This window comes from Dendrobium catenatum, unplaced genomic scaffold (genome assembly GCF_001605985.2).
Source record: "Dendrobium catenatum unplaced genomic scaffold, ASM160598v2 fragScaff_scaffold_1608, whole genome shotgun sequence".
NCBI classification, from domain to species: domain Eukaryota; kingdom Viridiplantae; phylum Streptophyta; class Magnoliopsida; order Asparagales; family Orchidaceae; genus Dendrobium; species Dendrobium catenatum.
In genome coordinates, this window is record NW_021320070.1 from 5498235 (window position 1) to 5515958 (window position 17724).

At 36.4% G+C, this 17724-nt stretch overlaps 2 protein-coding genes across 2 annotated transcripts; one reads left to right on the top strand and one right to left on the bottom strand.

The window, feature by feature from the left end:
• Positions 1-4052: 4052 nt before the first annotated feature.
• Positions 4053-6095, top strand: LOC110106307 (protein trichome birefringence-like 36). The gene is made up of 5 exons (XM_020836203.2): positions 4053-4393; positions 4614-4785; positions 4914-5095; positions 5187-5345; positions 5789-6095. The coding sequence occupies exons 1-5, from the start codon at positions 4053-4055 to the stop codon at positions 6093-6095; spliced, it is 1161 nt and encodes a 386-aa protein (XP_020691862.1).
• Positions 6096-8088: 1993 nt separating this feature from the next.
• On the bottom strand, positions 8089-8766 carry LOC110107852 (germin-like protein 2-4; the record flags this gene model as incomplete). The annotated part of the gene is given in 1 exon segment (XM_020838310.2): positions 8089-8766. A coding segment is annotated over 1 exon segment (606 nt), but the record flags the coding sequence as incomplete, so codon positions are not given.
• Positions 8767-17724: the final 8958 nt, after the last annotated feature.

A 17724-nucleotide genomic window follows, 5' to 3' on the forward strand; every position in this document is an offset into this window, starting at 1 on the left:
AAGGGTCAATGCAAAAGCAAAATGAATTGTATTGTTCAAATCAACACTCTAATCCTTAGTTTGAGTCCATCACCAATAATTTCTTGCATGTTGGAAGATGGTGGCGGTGAGGATTTACTAAGTCTACTCTTTCAGTCTTTAACAACTTGATATGTTGCCTATTTTGTACTATTTCTCAATTCAATGAACATCAAATTATATTGTTTAGTGGTGTTGATGTCCACACATGGGTCTTTAAAGTTAATGAATATTTTGAATTTCATAATATTATAGAATACCGTGAGATTCAAATCACTTATTTTCATCTTAAAAGAGTGGAACTAACACAGTATGACTGGTTACAAGCGAAAGGTTAGCATCTAATTTTGAATTCTTTTCTTAAATATTTACTCTTTTTTTTTTGCTTTTCCTCTCCGCTCTCTTAGCTATGGTTTTATATTATGTCTCTCTGCTCCGCTTGGGTTTCCTCCCGGCGGCTTTTGCCGTCACTCCATCTCAGCTAGCTTCAGGAAGTTCCCCTTTTATTCTATATTGTTGTTTTTTGTACTTTTTTTTTATTTTTTAGTTTCGTCCACGGTCAAAATGGTGGTCAATCAATTCTTGGATCCTAATTTTTTATGGATAAAAGAAATCGTGTTCTTTCTTAGATACCTTATCTAGTTCTTCCTCTGACATATATTTTCCTGAGCTCAAAACGTCTACCTTTTGTAGTTTACCCTCTTTATGGATCTCGGAAGAGGAGATCCTTGCGCTTGCGACTCTTTTCCAGTGTGTGTTAGTTGATTTTTTTCCTTCCCGCACGTTCTAGCATGGATTCTATCCGTAGGGTTTTCTTCAACCTTAAGTTCATTGCTGACTTTTTGGTAACCTTGCTCGACATGTCACATATTTTGATTAAGTTTATGAATGAAATATATTATAGTAGAGTGTTCTGCCCTTTATCTTATTTTGTTAATAATTATTACATAAAATTAATCAAATGGTCTCCCTTTCTTGACATTGGTGTTGAGTCTTCTGTTATTCCCATTTGGATTTCATTCTCAAACTTATGGCCTCATCTCTTTTCTCTCAGTATTCTTCATACTTTGGATTTGATGTTTGGTTGTCCGTTAAAAGTTGACAATACCACCTTTGTTGGCTCTCAACTATCTCTTGTGCACGTTTTAGTTGAGCTTGACATTACAAAAAGTATCCAGACAAAGTGTGGCTCGGTCCTGCTAAGTTTGGATACATCTATCTTGTTAAGATGGAGGATTTCCTACCCTTTTGTGGTCATTGTAATTCTATTGGGCATGTGTGGAATTGTCGGACCTTATTCTCTGTCCCGATGAATGTTCATGTTATTACTTCTAATCTTCTTAAATCTGATGGGAATGAAATTGGTGCTTTGGAAAATATTATTGTCAGTGGAAATGTTGATGTTGATATTCCTAATACTCTTTTGTGTCATGTTACGTCTAATAATGAGGTCCTCATTAATGGGTGCAACGGGGTGGAATCTGATTTTGGGGTGGAGGTAGTTGGAGTTGTTGTTTAACTTGAACTGGAGGTTGTGCCTAGCGCTCCTCGTGTTGTTGTATAGAGGGTTGATGTCATTTCTGCTATGGTTGAAGTTGTTCCACAGGATTCTCTTATACATATGGCTTTTTCTTCTGTTAACATTGAGAGTGTTAATGCGGTTGTGAGAACTGAATCTTGTATGACTAATTTTTAAGCCATTTCCATTGTGTCTACCATTTCAAATTTTGGTGGTAATTCTGAGTCTTTGGAAAGTGGTGAAGCTATTATTCCTTTCGAGGTTTTAATTTATGATGTGTCAATTATGAATGAAGTTGGTTTGGCTTATTAGCCTCTCGATACTGCTTGTATTCCTACGGACATGAATGTTGAAATGCCTATTTTAAATGCTCTCGTTTTTTGTCTCTAATGTTATTTCGGATGGTAGTATGGGGCCGAATGGGGATGTGCCTTTTGTTGATGTTTCAATTGCGCTTTTCTCTTCTGATGGGTTGAAAACTCAATTGACTTCCAAATTTATACAAAGTTGTGTGGATCAATCAGATTGGCTGGATGGGTCTTTCTCTTTGCCTTACGGGGATGCTGGGGATGATTTGGATAAGCCGGAGGATACTTATCAAGAGTTGTATAGTTTAAATGTGAGTAATATTGTTCAAAAAATATTTTCTCATGGTGGTGGCAAACGTTGGAGGCATAAATCAAAAAAGAGGTGATTTTTTGTTGGGCTTGTGGTTGTTCGGCCTTTTATTCTTCACTTTTCTTCTTCTTGTGCGTGTGGGGTATTTTCTTGTTTGGTTTGTAGCTCCTAAGTTGTTGGCCTCTTTGGTTGGTTGGTCGGCTGGCTTTTTCTTGTCTGCAAGGGAGTGTATTGTTTGGTTGTTGTTTGTCTTCTTGGGCTTCCGCTTAGTTACTCTTTTGATTTGTTCTTTTATTATTTGTTGTTGTGGTTCCCTTCTGTGGGTTGTTGGAGTGTTCATGCCTTGTGGGGGTTGTGTTTATGGCCCCTTTTTGCTCTTGCTTGGTTATGCGTTGTCTTTCTGTAGGTGGACTTTTCCTAGCTGTTGCAGCATCGACTAGTGAATTTTACTGGTTATAGGTAGCTGCTCTCTTGGTTGGTTGCCACTTTGGGCTTCTTCTGATTGTTATTTTTTTATTATTTCTTGGTTTATTGTAATAGGTAGAACCAATAGTTCGTAGGTTTTATTTCAAATGCTATATTTTTAGAGAGTTTTGTGATTTTTTACGGACCTATAATTCAATGTCTCTGATGTACTCCTCATGCAAAGTGATCACCAAAATATATTTTTTATGCAAGAAGCTGCCCCCTAAAATGCAGAATTCTTCTACATGCCTTTAAAGAAATATAATCCCACCTCTGAAGCAATGTATAAAGTGAAGACAATGCCTATTAAGGATTGAATTTACTATCAAAATAGAAAGTTTTGTGGTGAAAGTATTTTTTTAGAAGTTGCTATAAAAAAAATGAAATTTTTTTATAAGTTTTAAAAAAATAATACTCAAATAAAAATAAATTAATCGTTTTTTTATTCCACTTAAGATATTCTCTATTTTTTATTTTAATCGTTTTTTTTTTGTTCTTCTCTTAATAAAAATAAATTAATACATCCAATTCCAATTTCTTTATGAATATGAACATCTGCATGCCACAACCAAATCATGAAGCTCTGAACCCCTAAAAAGCCTTTGATTCCTTCTACCTTTTCCATGGATGCTCGTGCCCAACACACTCGATAGCAACTCAATTCCTCATGCTTCATATAATCAACAAAATCAAACCATAAATCCCTCCCCATAATCAAATCACATTATTATTATAAATTGGATGTAATAAACCGCTGATGAACTCGCCCAAGCATACAAAAGTTATTCATCCGATCAGAGCGAAGTTGTTAGAGATTTCGCCATTGAATAATTTATTTGAGCTTATCAAAAGCTCCGAAAATAGCTATAAATTCGCTGAGAAGCCATTTGGTTGGATGAAAAGAAATGTTGGCTATAAAAGGAATGCAATATATTTGAAATATATGAAGTTGTTTGGATCAGTGTTAAGAAATACAGAGTATTCCTATTTTTGTTTGATTTGAAGAAAATACATGTAATGTAAATTCCAATGATGATGGTGGCTGGTGGGTAGCGCTAGCGACCGACAGTTTCGACTGTGGTGGCGACGACAGTAACGAGCGATGGTGAAGGTGGTCGATGGCAATGACATAGGATTTACAATGTATTTAAAAATCTGACCAATTTTAAATGATTTTCAAACATATCAAAATTGAATTAGATTGTGCTCCTACATCCCTTTTATATCAAACCAACCAACCTCTATTCTTAAATCAATTTATATTTTTTAACAGTATTATAGAAAAATATTAGTTTCCTTCTCAAAATTTTCTCTACCTCTTCTTCTTCTCTTCTTCTTCTGATATAGCTATTCTTATTATCCAACAGAACTTTCTCCTTTCTACCAACTATATAAAGATAACCCAATTTCTTCTCAACCAAATAGCATCCAAATGGCTACAATTCCAAGGCATAAACTTCTCACTCCTCTCCTCTTTCTTCTCACCTTCTGCCTTTGCTTTAACCTTTCTCTGTCTTTTCACGACGGCGAGCCACCGGTGAAGCGAAGCGGTGGTGGAGAGAAGGAAGATGAGGTTACCAAATTTCAGAGCTTGGAGAGGCCATCAAGAGACTGTGATTTGACTATGGGAGAGTGGGTTTTTGATGCATCTTACCCTCTTTATGAAGGGAGCTGCCCGTTTCTGAGTAGCCAGCTTAGTTGCCGGAGGAATGGCCGGCCGGATTCCGACTATGAGAAGTGGCGTTGGAAGCCACGGCGGTGCTCCCTTCCAAGGTTTAAATGCCATGGAAGATGACAGTTTAATTACTCTCTAACGGCTAGTTTTTCAAATTACGAGCCTTAATTTACATAGTTTTCTAGCAAAAATAGCTTATTGATCTCACTAAATATTATTCAGTTAGTGATTGTAGATTGCAAATAAGTGTTTTAGATAAATTATCTATTAATTTTTAGTATTAAGGCTGATTAATTGATTGATTAATCTTGGTTTAAGGTTTAATGCCTTAGATTTTCTAGAGAGAATAAGAATGAAGAGAGTAATGCTTGTGGGAGATTCCATAATGAGAAGCCAATGGGAGTCTCTCGTCTGCTTGGTGGAAGCAGTCATTCCAGTTGATCGCAAATTGGTTTCTTCCAATGGCCCCTGTGTGGCCTTCCATGCCTTGGTGAGAACATTCAAAATAATTGCAGATTTATCATTTTGATATTATGAAAAAAAAAACAAATTACAAAAAAAGGTTATTTTGCATTTATATTTTTTAAAATAATTTTAAATATATGAATATTTAAGCAGGATTATGAGGCTTCCATAGAGTTTTCGTGGGCTCCTCTTCTTGTAGAACTGAGAGAAGAAGGAGAGAAGAAGAGAATCCTTCACCTTGACTCCATTGAAGAGAATGCCAAGTACTGGAGAGAAGTAGATGTTCTCATGTTTGATTCTGCTCATTGGTGGACTCACACAGGGAAATGGAGCTCGTGAGCTTAATAATCATTTTTAATCAACTAATGAAAGCCTAATCTCTGTTAATTTTATGTGATTATGTGTATTTTCAATGTAATGGTTTAGGTGGGACTTGTATATGGAAGAAGGAAGGTTGTTTAAGGAGTTGAATCCAATGGTAGCTTATGAGAAGGGACTTACCACATGGTCAAAGTGGGTGGATATGAACTTAGATCCTCGAAGAACTCGTGTTATGTTTCGCAGTGCATCTGCCCGTCATAATCGGTACGTAGATTTATATCGAACCATTATGTGAGTCACTAGCTTTTGCAATAGCCATTGATTTTCTCTTGAGAAACCATCTAACCTTCCAGTGTCACATTGGGCCCTTCTGTGATTATTATCGACGAAGAAACATGTAAACCCCGCTATATGAATTCAGCCAAGATGATTATGAAATTTTGATCACTTGACGTGCTAACATTTGACATTCACCTCCACATCAAGCAATTTCGAGCACTCCAGACTTTTTAGGCTTCGTTTGGAACAGCTTTTTTAAAGCTTCTTAAAGCAAATTTTTAGTATAAAAATTAACATTTTTCTACTAGAAAGCTGGAAACTTATCAAGATATACATCTATAATCATAAACCCTAAAATTAAAAAACACTAAATTTCATTTTTTTTTTCTAAAATAATGCATAAATTTTCATATATAATTTGATTTCAGGGAGAACGGTTGGCAATGCTATAAGGTCAGAGAGCCACTGGTATATCTAAGCTACAGCCCTGAAGCACCAGGGCAACTTACAGTGCTACGTGGGGTGCTAAACAAGATGAGCTTTCCAGTTTATCTTATCGATGTCGCAAAGATGTCAGCTCTAAGGAGAGATGGGCACCCATCACTGTACACCAAATCTCATGTTAACCAAGGAAGAATGGACTCTCCTGCAGAATTAGGGCTAGATTGCAGCCACTGGTGCCTTCCAGGCGTGCCTGATTCCTGGAATGAGATGCTTTACTTCCTTCTTCTCTAGGTAAGCAAAATTTGGTTGAGATTACGGCTTTATTTGAGGCAGCTTTCTTTTTTACTTCTTAAAGCGGCTTTCTAGTACAAAAATTTAAAATTTTTAACTAGAAAGTCACTTTAAGAAGCAGTAAAAAAACTGTCTCAAATGAAGCATGGGACGGTTTTTTTTACAGCTTCTTAAAGCATCTTTTTAGTATAAAATTTTTATTTATTGTATTAGAAAGCTGCTTTAAGAAGCAGTAAGAAAGCCATCCCAAACGAAACCTAAGTCTTTATTTGGGACTGCTTTCTTATTACTTCTTAAACAACTTTTTAATATAAAAATTAAAATTTTTGTACTATAAAACTGCATTAAGAAGCAGAAAGAAAGCCATCATGAACGAAGCCTTAAGCTTCGTTTAGGGTAGCTTTCTTAAAATTTTTGTACTAGGAAGCTGCTTGCTTTAAGACGTAATAAGAAAGCTTTCCCAAAGTCTTTATTTGGGATGGCTTTTTTACTGCTTCTTAAAGCAGTTTTCTATTATAAAAATTTTAATTTTCATACTAAAAAATTGTTTTAAGAAGCAATAAAAAAATCATCCCAAATGAGACCTAAGAGCTTAGCTCTAATGTAAGTTCAATTTATGTGGATTGATTAATGTAGTGAAGGTTGTATCAATGAAGCTTAATTAAGTTTGATAATGATTAAATTTTTAATTTAAATGTTTGGTATAAAAATACATTGATTAATCATATATTAAATTTATTTTAAAATTCATTTTAAATTAAAATTAAGGGAGAATGTTCAGACCTAAAACAAATAATTAAAAATGCTGATGCAACATTTCAAAATTCCATCACATCACTACCAAATCCACTCACCACTAAAAAATAGAATAGGCAGAGCCCACCATAAGCACTTTTAAGATTTGAACAATCACTAAGGCTTCGTTTGTTTTTTTTTGCGCTTTTGTAAAACACAGTTTTAAAAAACATTAGTTCAGAAAATGGAGTTTTCTAACGGAGAAGCACATTTAAAAAGCATTCTCAAAACTGCAGAAAAATGAGAAAAAGGAGTTATTGGGAACGTGATTTGACGAACCAAACAACACAAAAAAAAAATTCCTCCGTTTTAGAAAACAGAGAAGCCAAAAAAGCGCTCAAACAAACAAAGCATAAGACTTTGTTTAGGATGACTTTTTTCTTGCTTCTTAAAGCAGCTTTTTAGTATAAAAATTTAAATTTTTATACTAAAAATCTGTTTTATGAAGCAGTAAGAAACCCGTCCCAAGCAAAGCCTAATACTATTGCTATGTTCATACTACAAATCTCGAAGATCTCCACCAACACATTCACCTATTTGCTCCAAATTATTTTGTGCATAAAACAATTCTATATTTTAACAAAAGAAAATTAATCTATTATGCGTATGATCATTAAACTACATTTTTCTTTAGCTTGAATTTCTTTTATACATATAAAAATTACTAAAAAATAATGTGATTTTTAAAATAACATATGGCTAAACACCATAATATTAGAGAGATGATTACGTGTGGAGATCGGACCAGAGAATTATCCGATTTTGTTTTTGTAAACAATCAACGCGCATTTATTGTTCATTATTGCGCTTTTACTATTCACCGCAATCTTTTACTGTTTACAGAGACAAAATCGAACGATTCTCTGTACCCGATTACCACACGTAATAATCTATCATAATATTAAGGGCATATTTGAGACAGCTTTATTATTACGTTACTTTTAAGATCGCTCAATACTTTATGAACGTTTAAAAAAGCTTCTTCATTCATAATAAAAATAACTTTATAATCATCTTTATAAAAATATATATTAAATGAACCCTAAATACTATGCCAATAAACCCCTAAAAAGGTTATTATACCCACATCATTTTCTAGGATACTTTAAAAAATAAATATTATTTTCAAAAATTTTAAATTACACAAATTTTTTACACGATAAAAAAAAAGAAAAAAGAAATCACATCATCTTACAACTTGAAGACATATTTTATGCTAGAAATTAATAAAAATAAAGACATATTTTGACATAAAAATTTGAGAAAAATCTCATAATTCCACTTCCTTTCTCCCAAACCTCCTCTCTAGCCTCTCAATCTCCTTCCTACTCAACCCAAATGCCTTCTCCAGCAACTCTTCCTTAATCCCCGCCCCAAAAACCGTCGCCGGAACCCTAAACACCCCCGGATTCTCACCATTAAAACTCCCAAATATCACCGCCGGTGATTCCCCAACATTCATCTGAAAATGAACCATCGCCTTCGGAAACACCATCACCTCCCCCTTCGTAATTACCTTTGCAAACAGCCTTCCGCCGGAATCGACAAATCCAGAATAGATCTTCCCCTCGAGCACCAACGCCGTCTCGGTAGCTCGCGGATGGTAATGCGGCGGATTTACACCGCCGGGCTCGAAATCGGCGCGAGCAAACGACATCCCGAGGGTGTGGAGGGCCGGGAAGAGGGATGGGGTTACGGAGAGGCCAGCGAATCCGGTGTCCGGAGATGGTTTTGAAGGAGATCTAGCGCCGGAGAAGGTGAAGTCGGCGGCGGTGGCGTTGGAGGGGTTTTTGCAGGGGTAGGTGGAGAGGTGGGTTTGGAGTAGTGGAGATGGGCCGGAATCGGGGATGCAGAAGTCTTGGATCGGGTCGGGGTCGGAGGAGGTGGAGTGGAGGAGGAGGAAGAGGAGGAGGGGGAAGAAGATTAGGTTTCCGGCCATGTTTTGATGATAGTGAGATTTGGGTGTTAACAATAGTGGAGCACCATATAAGTAGGCTGTAAATGAATCAAAATCCTTTATTTATTTTCTTTAATAGTTTCAATGATCTTAGTTTGTACATTAAAATGGAGGTTTACTTCAAAATCACTTAAAGTAAATATTACTATTTATAAAAAATAATACTCTTTTAATGAACCTTGATAAAATTCTTAATGACAAAGATGAAGTGGCGACGAGACAACACAATATGGTTGAACTCATCTTTCCCACAACATCGATTCAGCCAATTATGATCTCTTTCTTCGCACAGTTCTGATTTTCATTTGTCATCAGTCTGCTACTCAACTAGATTTTATTGTGACTTTCTTGTCTCTTCATTGTCTGGAATTTTTATTAGGTTCGGACACCTGACATAGCTCTACATCCGAACGCCAATAAAATGCCGCCACGTGCTGCCCGATGACCCGACCCAGAACGGAAACCCGGTATTGCTATGTTCGTGTATTGCTAGATATTGCTCGGTATTGCTAGGTATTGCTCAGTATTGCTTGGTATTGCTCGGTATTGCTCGGTATTGCTATGTATTGCTCGGTATTGCTAGGTATTGCTCGGTATTGCTTAACAATAATGGGAAATATCGCTCTTTCAAGACTAATACCGAGCAATACTAAGCAATACCTAGCAATACCAAGCAATACTAAGCAAAACCGGGGTATTGCTCGGTATTGCTAAGTATTGCTCGATATTGCTAGGTATTGATCTTGACAAAATGATATTTCTCATCACCGAACAATACCGAGCAAAACCTAACAATATCCTGGTATGTACAAATCAACTAATACATAGCAATATTGGGTTCCGGTCCGGGTCGGGTCGTCGGGCCGCACGGTAAAGAGTAAGAGCATGTGGCGACATTTTATTGGCGTAGAGCTACGTCAGGTGTCCGGACCTAATAAAAATTCGATTGTCTAACGTGATCGTGTGGCGAATTCATCTTCATCTAGGTTTATGACAAATTCGTTTAATGAAGTGTTATATTTAGTAAATTGTGAAGTTTAGGTGATATATGTAAATTTGATATTTGTTGCGTCCTGGAGTATTCGCGGTGGTAGAGAAATATAAAATTTAACTCTTAGCATTGTACGAAGATCTAGCACATAATCAAATAAGATATAGGGTGTAGGGTTCACAAGAGACACTATAGTTTTTACGTGGAAACCCCTGAAAAAGGGGGAAAACCATGTGGCCTGGCCCAGTTTGAATGAATCCACTAGTATTTGCAGTCGATTATAAATGAGGCCCTTCTTAGGGAGAAGGCATTGGCTTGATGTCACAAATGTATTTCATATAGAGCGCATTACATGATGGGAGTTACAATAATCAACATAGACATGTTTATTTGGTCGGCATGGCCATAGTTGATAGGATAAAGGTTGGAAAGGTCGTAGTAGGCAGGAGACCGGGTCAGAAAGACCATTGTCTGGTCATGTAGGTCGGAAGGACCGAAGTATGCAGGAGACCGAGGTCAGAAAGACCGTTGTTTGACGATGTAGGTCGGAAGGACCATAGTAGACGACGGAGGTCGGAAGGATCATAGTTGACAGGAGACAGGGGTTCAAAAGACCATTGGCTGGAGATCGGGGTCAGAAAGACCATTGTAGAAGGGTGGTACTCCGGTAGAAATTCGGGCCTCAGGTGGTGGTCCGGCATAAGTCCAGGCCTTATGTGGTGATCCGGCGGAGCTCAGGAGTCAGGTGGTGGTCCGGCGGAGCTCAGGCTCTCAGGTGGTGGTTCGGTGGAACTCCAGCATCAGGCGGTGGTTCGGCAGAGCTCAGCCCCCCATGTGGTGGTTCGGCGGAGGTGAGAGCCTTAAGTGGTGGTTTGGCGGAGCAACAATGTCAGGTGGTTGTTCGACAAAGCTTAGGCTCTCAGGTGGTGGTTTGTTGGAGGCGAAGGCCTCAAGTGGTGGTCCGACGAAGCAACGACGTCAGACGATGGTCCGGCGGAACTCAAGCTATAGTCGAGGAGGAGCGAGAAGGGAAGAGCGATCTCTGATCTCTCTATTGTTCTCTTGCTTGGAGCCTCCCTTTCACAAGGGAGGAGGGGTCTATTTATAGATTTTCTAGAGTGACATGACCCGTAAATAGATGTGATATCAAGGGCATATGGGGAGTGGTTTGGATGGACAGCCGATGTTGAATCCGTTGATCGTGGACCATTTGATGGACATTTGAATGTCTTAGTGATGTCGGAATTAAGTGATCTTGGGCTCGTTGGATTTGTCTCGAATAGCCGCTCAATTCGATTATAAGCACATCATGTTTGAAAACTGTTTGGTAGCTCAAATTGTTGTTCAAACTTTCCAACAGCACTTCAAGTCCTTGATTTGGACCCATTTTGGCTTGAATCGAGTTGAATTTAGTGTCGTTGGGTTTGTATTTCCGAGATGCTCAGTTTGACTATAAATTTGCTAAAATCAGAGTTCAGATGATCCCAAATTTAATTTTTGAAGTTTTTAACTTGATTTTTGCCTCGAGATTCGTGTCCGATCAAGATAATTTTTTTATGACATATCAATACTTTTGAGTGTTATGCACGCAAATCCCTCTTAAAAAATTTTTTAACCTTATAAATTAAAATTTTTGTCATCCAAATTATTAAAAAGAGCATATTTTTCGACGAAATAAGCGAAAGAAGCATATTAAATATAAAATTTAATTAGGTGGGAATTGGCGAACAACACGTATTGAATGCGGAGGAATAAATTTTGGTTTCAATAGAAATTGGAGAAATAAGTTCTGATTTCTATCGAAATCAGAATTTATTCCTCCTCATTCAACTGATCACGGATAACCCTTTATTGTATTAATCTTAATATGGCTTTAATGATTTTTTTAGTTATTAAATTATTTAACTTAAACCACCTCATATTCCATTCCCATGATGCCCAATCAATGGCTTTTTAAAAAAAAAAAAAAAAAAAATACAATCATGCATTCTTAAGTTTGCATCATCAAATATTTCTTTGTTGGTGATGCCTCGAAACCTTTCCATACATGTTCAAAACATTCTAAATGACTCAAGTAAAATCTCTACAAATATATTTTATATGTCTATGCACATTTTAAATAGCAGAGAGTAAATATATCTTACAATCACTTGCAACAAAAAATTAATTTAGGATTTGATTGGACCATACAACTTTACAAACCATCTGATGGGATATACTATTGCAAGTTACATGGCATGTTAATGCACAATGAATGAAACATTATAAGGATCATATGCTCTGAATGATTTTATAGATAGAGGAATCCAATGTTCACACCAAGTCTCCAATAATTTTTGATACGTTATAATGAAATTGTATTGATTGGGCACGAATCTTGATGCAAAACCCAACCGAAAACTTCAAAAATTAAAATCAAGAGCATTCAAACTCCGATTTCAGCGAGCTTATAGTCAGACTGAGCGTCTCAGAAATACAAACCCAACGACACCAAATTCGACCCAATCCAAGCCCAAATGGGTCCAAATCAAGGACCGGAATCGCTGTTGGAAGGTTCAAGCCGCAATTTGAGTTACCAAACAGTCTCTGATTTTAACGATCTTATACTCGAATCGAGCGGCTCGACGAGACAAATCCAACGAGCCCAAGATCGTTGAATTCCGACATCATTAAGGCCTTCAAATGGCTAACGAACGATGTATGATTGTTTGGTGATGTAGGTCGGAAGGATCGAAGTATGCAGGAGACCGATGTCAGAAAGACCGTTGTCTGGCAATGTAGGTCAGAAGGACCGTAGTAGACAACAGAGATCAGAAGGACCATAGTCGGCAGGAGACAGGGGTCCAAAAGACCATTGGCTAGATATCGGGGTCAGAAGACCATTGTAGTAGGGTGGTACTCCGGTAGAAGTTCGGGCCTCAAGCGGTGGTCCAGCAGAAGTCCGGACCTGAGGTGGTGATCCGGCGGAGCTCAAGCGTCAGGTGGTGGTCCGGCAGAGCTTAGGCCCTCAGGTGGTGGTCCGGCGAAACTCCAGCGTTAGGCGGTGGTTCGGCGGAGCTCAGCCCCTCAGATGGTGGTTCGGCGGAGGTGCGGGCCTTAAGTGGTAGTTCGGCAAAGAGCAGCGATGTCAGGGGGTGGTTCGACAGAGCTTAGGCCCTCAGGTGGTGGTTCGTTGGAGGCGAGAGCCTCAAGTGGTGGTTTGATAGAGCAACGATGTCAAGCGGTGGTCGAGGATAAGCGATGAGGCAAGAGCGATCTCCGATCTCTCTCTTGCTCTCTTGCTTGGGAACTTTTATTTTATCCAGTGAACGTATGCAGAGGAAGGTTCGGTTTTAGGCAAAAAAAGCGCCTGTACCGAGTTTTTTCAAAAAACTCGGTACAGGCGCGAAAAACTCGGTACAGGCACTTTTTTGCCTAAAACCGAACCTTCCTCTGCGTACGTTCACTGGATAGAATAAAAGTTCCTTGCTTGGAGCCTCCCTTTCACGAGGGAGGAGGGGATCTATTTATAGATTTCCTAGAGTGGCATGGCCCGTAAATAGGTGGGATATCAAGGGCATATGGGGAGTGGCTTAGGTGGACGGCCGATGTTGAATCCCTTGATCATGGACCATTTGATGGACATTTGAATGTCTTAGTGATGTTGAAATTCAGTAATCTTGGGCTCGTTGAATTCGTCTCGTTGAGCAGCTCAATTCGACTATAAGCACTTCATGTTTGAAAACTGTTTGGTAGCTCAAATTGTGGTTCAAACTTTCCAACATCACTTCGAGTCCTTGATTTGGACCCATTTGGGCTTGAATCGAGTTGAATTTAGTGTCGTTGGATTCGTATTTCCGAGACGCTCAATTTGACTATAAGTTTGCTGAAATCGGAGTTCAGTTGATCCCGAATTTAATTTTTAAAGTTTCCAACTTGATTTTTGCCTTGAGATTCATGTCCGATCAAGATAATTTTTTCGTGACATATCAATACTTTTGAGTGTCATGCAGGCAAATCCCTTTTAAATTTTTTTTAACCTTATAAATTAAAAAATTTGTCAGCCAAATTATTAAAAAGAGCATATTTTTCGACGAAATAAGCGAAAGAAGCATATTAAATATAAAATTTAATTAGGTGGGAAATTGGCGAAAAACACGTTCATTGAATGCGGATGAATAAATTTCAGTTTCAATAGAAATTGGAGAATTAAGTTCCGGTTTCTATTGAAACCGGAATTTATTCCTCCTCATTCAATTGATCACGAAAAACCCTTTATTGTATTATTCTTAATATGACTTTAATGATTTTTTTAGTTATTAAATTATTTAACTTAAACCGCCTCATATTCCATTCCCATGATGCCCAATCATTGGCTTTAAAAAAAAATTAAAAATACAATACTGCATTCTTAAGTCTGCATCATTGAATATTTCTTTGTTGGTGATGCTTCGAAACTTTTCCATGCATGTTCAAAACATTCTAAATGACTCGAGTAAAATCTCTACAAATAAATTTTATATGTCTATGCACATTTTTAATAGCAGAGAGTAAACATATCTTAGGGCATCTCCAACCAAACTCCAAATGCTTAAATGGCGTTCCTGGCCAGCTCTAGTCGGACCGCAAAATTTCTGCTATTTGGCTACGGGTGAACAATGGGACGCCAATATTGGCGTTGCACTATTCATCTCCGCCATTTTTACCTCTTTACCGAACTTGCCACATGAAAGAAGAGGCGACTGTTACCTGCAAGAGGGTGAAAAATGACATTCGATTGGAGATGAATCACGACATTTTGGAGTGAAAAATGGGATTTTCGGTTGGAGATGCTCTTACAATCACTTGCAACAAAAAATTACTATAGGATTTGATTGGACCTTACAACTTTACAAACCATCTGATGGGATATGCTATTGCAAGTTACATGACATGTTAATGCACAATAAACAAAATATTATAAGAATCATATGCTCTTAATGATTTTATGGATAGAGGAATCCATAATATGCTCTTAATGATTTTATGGATAGAGGAATCCAATGTCCACATCAAGTATACATTAATTATATTTTACAAAGCTGTCATATTAGCAATGGACCATTAATTATTACAAATCAAATACTTACATATTTATTGTCATCATCTATTCATTACATTTCAATGAATCTATTATTTTGATGCAAATGTAATATAATATAATGTCCATAATGCATAATTTAAATCATGTTATAATAATTTATTTAAATATATAACAAATTATATACATGCTTAGTATAAATTATTCAAAAATGAATTGACAATTCTTTTATTTTAACTAACCTCCTCCGTGCTCCAGAGCGATTCCGAAAGAGTGTCGGCGCGTGCTCGATAGCCGTCGCAGCTCCTAAGGCGAATTCATGATCACGGTGAGTCTCTTCACCTTCTTCCTCTTCTTCTTCTCATTCTTCTTCTTCATGTTGTTCTCCCTCTTCTTCTCATTCTTCTTCTCGTTTCTTTATATTAATCCCTAAAACTAGAAATTAAATGGAAGAAAAGAAACAACAATGAAAATCTAGTTTGCAAATTACCAATCATAAAGTACATCGCCGAGCCGAGGCCCACGCCGATGTCGGTGCCAATGCTTTCATTCTAACGAAAACTTTTTTGATTGGTATGTTTTTGTTCAATACCAGTTTTATTTTATTAGTGGATGATTTTATTTCATATATAAATATGAGTTTCTGACATTCTGGATCAGACGTTTTGAACTGTTTTTTTCTGCATCTTAGAAATTGATTCTGGATTTGTGTTTTAGCTTCTTATAGTTCATATAATCTATATGGAAATGGAAGTTCGGATTTGAATAACTGCAGGGAATGTTGCTTCTGAAACTGGGAGACTCGGAATGCAATTGGATTCTGCTTTGTATCCTACTATTGGCAGAATTTAAGCACAATTTTGCTTAAATGTTTTCGAACAGAATTGTGGAGATTTGTTAAATCTTGCTTTAGCTTCGGTTTTCCCTCATGCCAGTCACTCTTCTACTGGTAAGATTAACTAAATCTAAAATTATAGGATTTACTAAATCTTAATTGTAGCAAAAAAAATTTGTACTGATTACACAATTGTTAAGATTCTACTCGAAATATTGCCAATATCAGGCTTTGAGCATGAATAAGCACCATATTTGTTCCCATCTCATTCACGCACAACCTTAAAAAATTTTAAATTCTCTTATAGTCATCATTGATATCTTGATTATTCACGTCAGATTTTTTCTTATTAGTATAGTAAGAAGATTGCAGAATTATAATATTTTCTTTAATATTTGGAATCTTTTTGGAGTTTGTTTAATAATTTTTTTAATTCTAGACCTCCATCACCATCAAACTATGTATATTAAAGTAATTGAATGTACTTATTCATTTACTATGTGAGAAAATAAGACTGAAAGGGTTATTATAGAAAATGACAATTACATAGGTCTCGTTAATATGAAGTTTTGTGCCAAACTATTTTTCTCTAAAAGGATTTTTAATTATGCCCCATCAGGAATCATTTTTTGGGATTGGCTCTGATGTTCTTCCCACTTGAAAAACTTTTTTGTCTAAATTTTCAGGTAGGCAAGGTCCGGCCTATTCACTGTTACTGGAATGGTTGCTTATAGCATCTTACAGAAACTATCTAATATCTTACATCCGAATAATTTTTGTCACAGGGCTCTGCAACTTTATCAGAATCAAGTTCAAAATCTTCATGGATGATATTTTTTTTTTTCGCTTTTTTTATCAGTGTTGTTTCATTTGATTCCGAAAGATAGGGTGCATTAATTGTTGCTTTGCAAAGTGGGGTTATAAACGGCTGTATCAGCATTGAAACAAAATAGATTCTCAATACATTTCATCATTTAAATAAATATACATTTAGACGGATGTATCAATAATTGTTATAAGTAAAATAAGTTAACCGTTTTGTAATAAACGGCTGTATCGATAATTGTTGCGTTGCAAAGTGGATATAATATAAGTATTATACATTTAATGTTTATGATTGTACTTTCTAACGAAGTTTGCACATGTTTAAAAGAATTTTTTTTTTTAAATCTTATGTTTGCAACCTGTAGTCTTGCACCACATTTCGTAGGTGTTATAACCGGTGCTGCCCATCTAATTTGTAGGTGTTAAAACTGCTACTAAAGAAAGCGCTGCTAAAGCACTGGCGACGGCAGCGGTTTATTTGGTGCTGCGGAAGCTCCTTGCAGCGATAACAAGTACGGCGGATATGTAGCGGTCTATAAACCGCTGCTAAAAATTTTGTAGGGGTTTTAACCGCCGTTGTAGGGTAAAAAAAGTGCTGCGAAAGGCTATTTTTTTGGTTAATGTTTATAAGCAAACAAATAAAAAAATCGTGTAATAGGAAACCTAAGAATGAAGTTCCGATTTTCACTAAAATTGGAGAATGAAGTTTCGGTTTCAACAGAAATCGGATAATTAAGTTCCAGTTTCAGTTGAAACCGGATGATTAAGCATTTAAGCTCCAGCTTCTAAAAATTTTGAATGCGACCTCCTATTCTTCGTATTTGCTCCTTAAATTTTTTCATTCATCCGCTTCTTATACATAGTTTTATTGAAAATATGTTCATTTTTATAATTTGACCTTTTTTGCCTAATTTTAGCTATAGTGAAGTGTTAATTAAGTCTAATGAAATCGGTAAAGAATGATGATTATTGAAATAAAAACTCTTATGATTAAGAATTATGTAACAATAAATTTTTATGAAAATTGATGAAATTTTTTCAAATATATTTTAATATTTCATTAATAATAAAATTAAATTTTCTTTTAATTATGTAATTATTTTATAGTTTTATAATGAAATATGAATTATAAAACAAAAAATAAATTTTGATATTTTCTATAATATT

Bases quoted from the DNA above. Each gene is read 5' to 3' on its own strand.
- LOC110106307 (XM_020836203.2), top strand. From the start codon at position 4,053: ATGGCTACAATTCCAAGGCATAAACTTCTCACTCCTCTCCTCTTTCTT. The intron at 4,394-4,613 runs GTTTAAATGCCA...TCTTGGTTTAAG, and splicing joins CGGCGGTGCTCCCTTCCAAG to GTTTAATGCCTTAGATTTTC. The intron at 4,786-4,913 runs GTGAGAACATTC...ATATTTAAGCAG, and splicing joins GTGTGGCCTTCCATGCCTTG to GATTATGAGGCTTCCATAGA.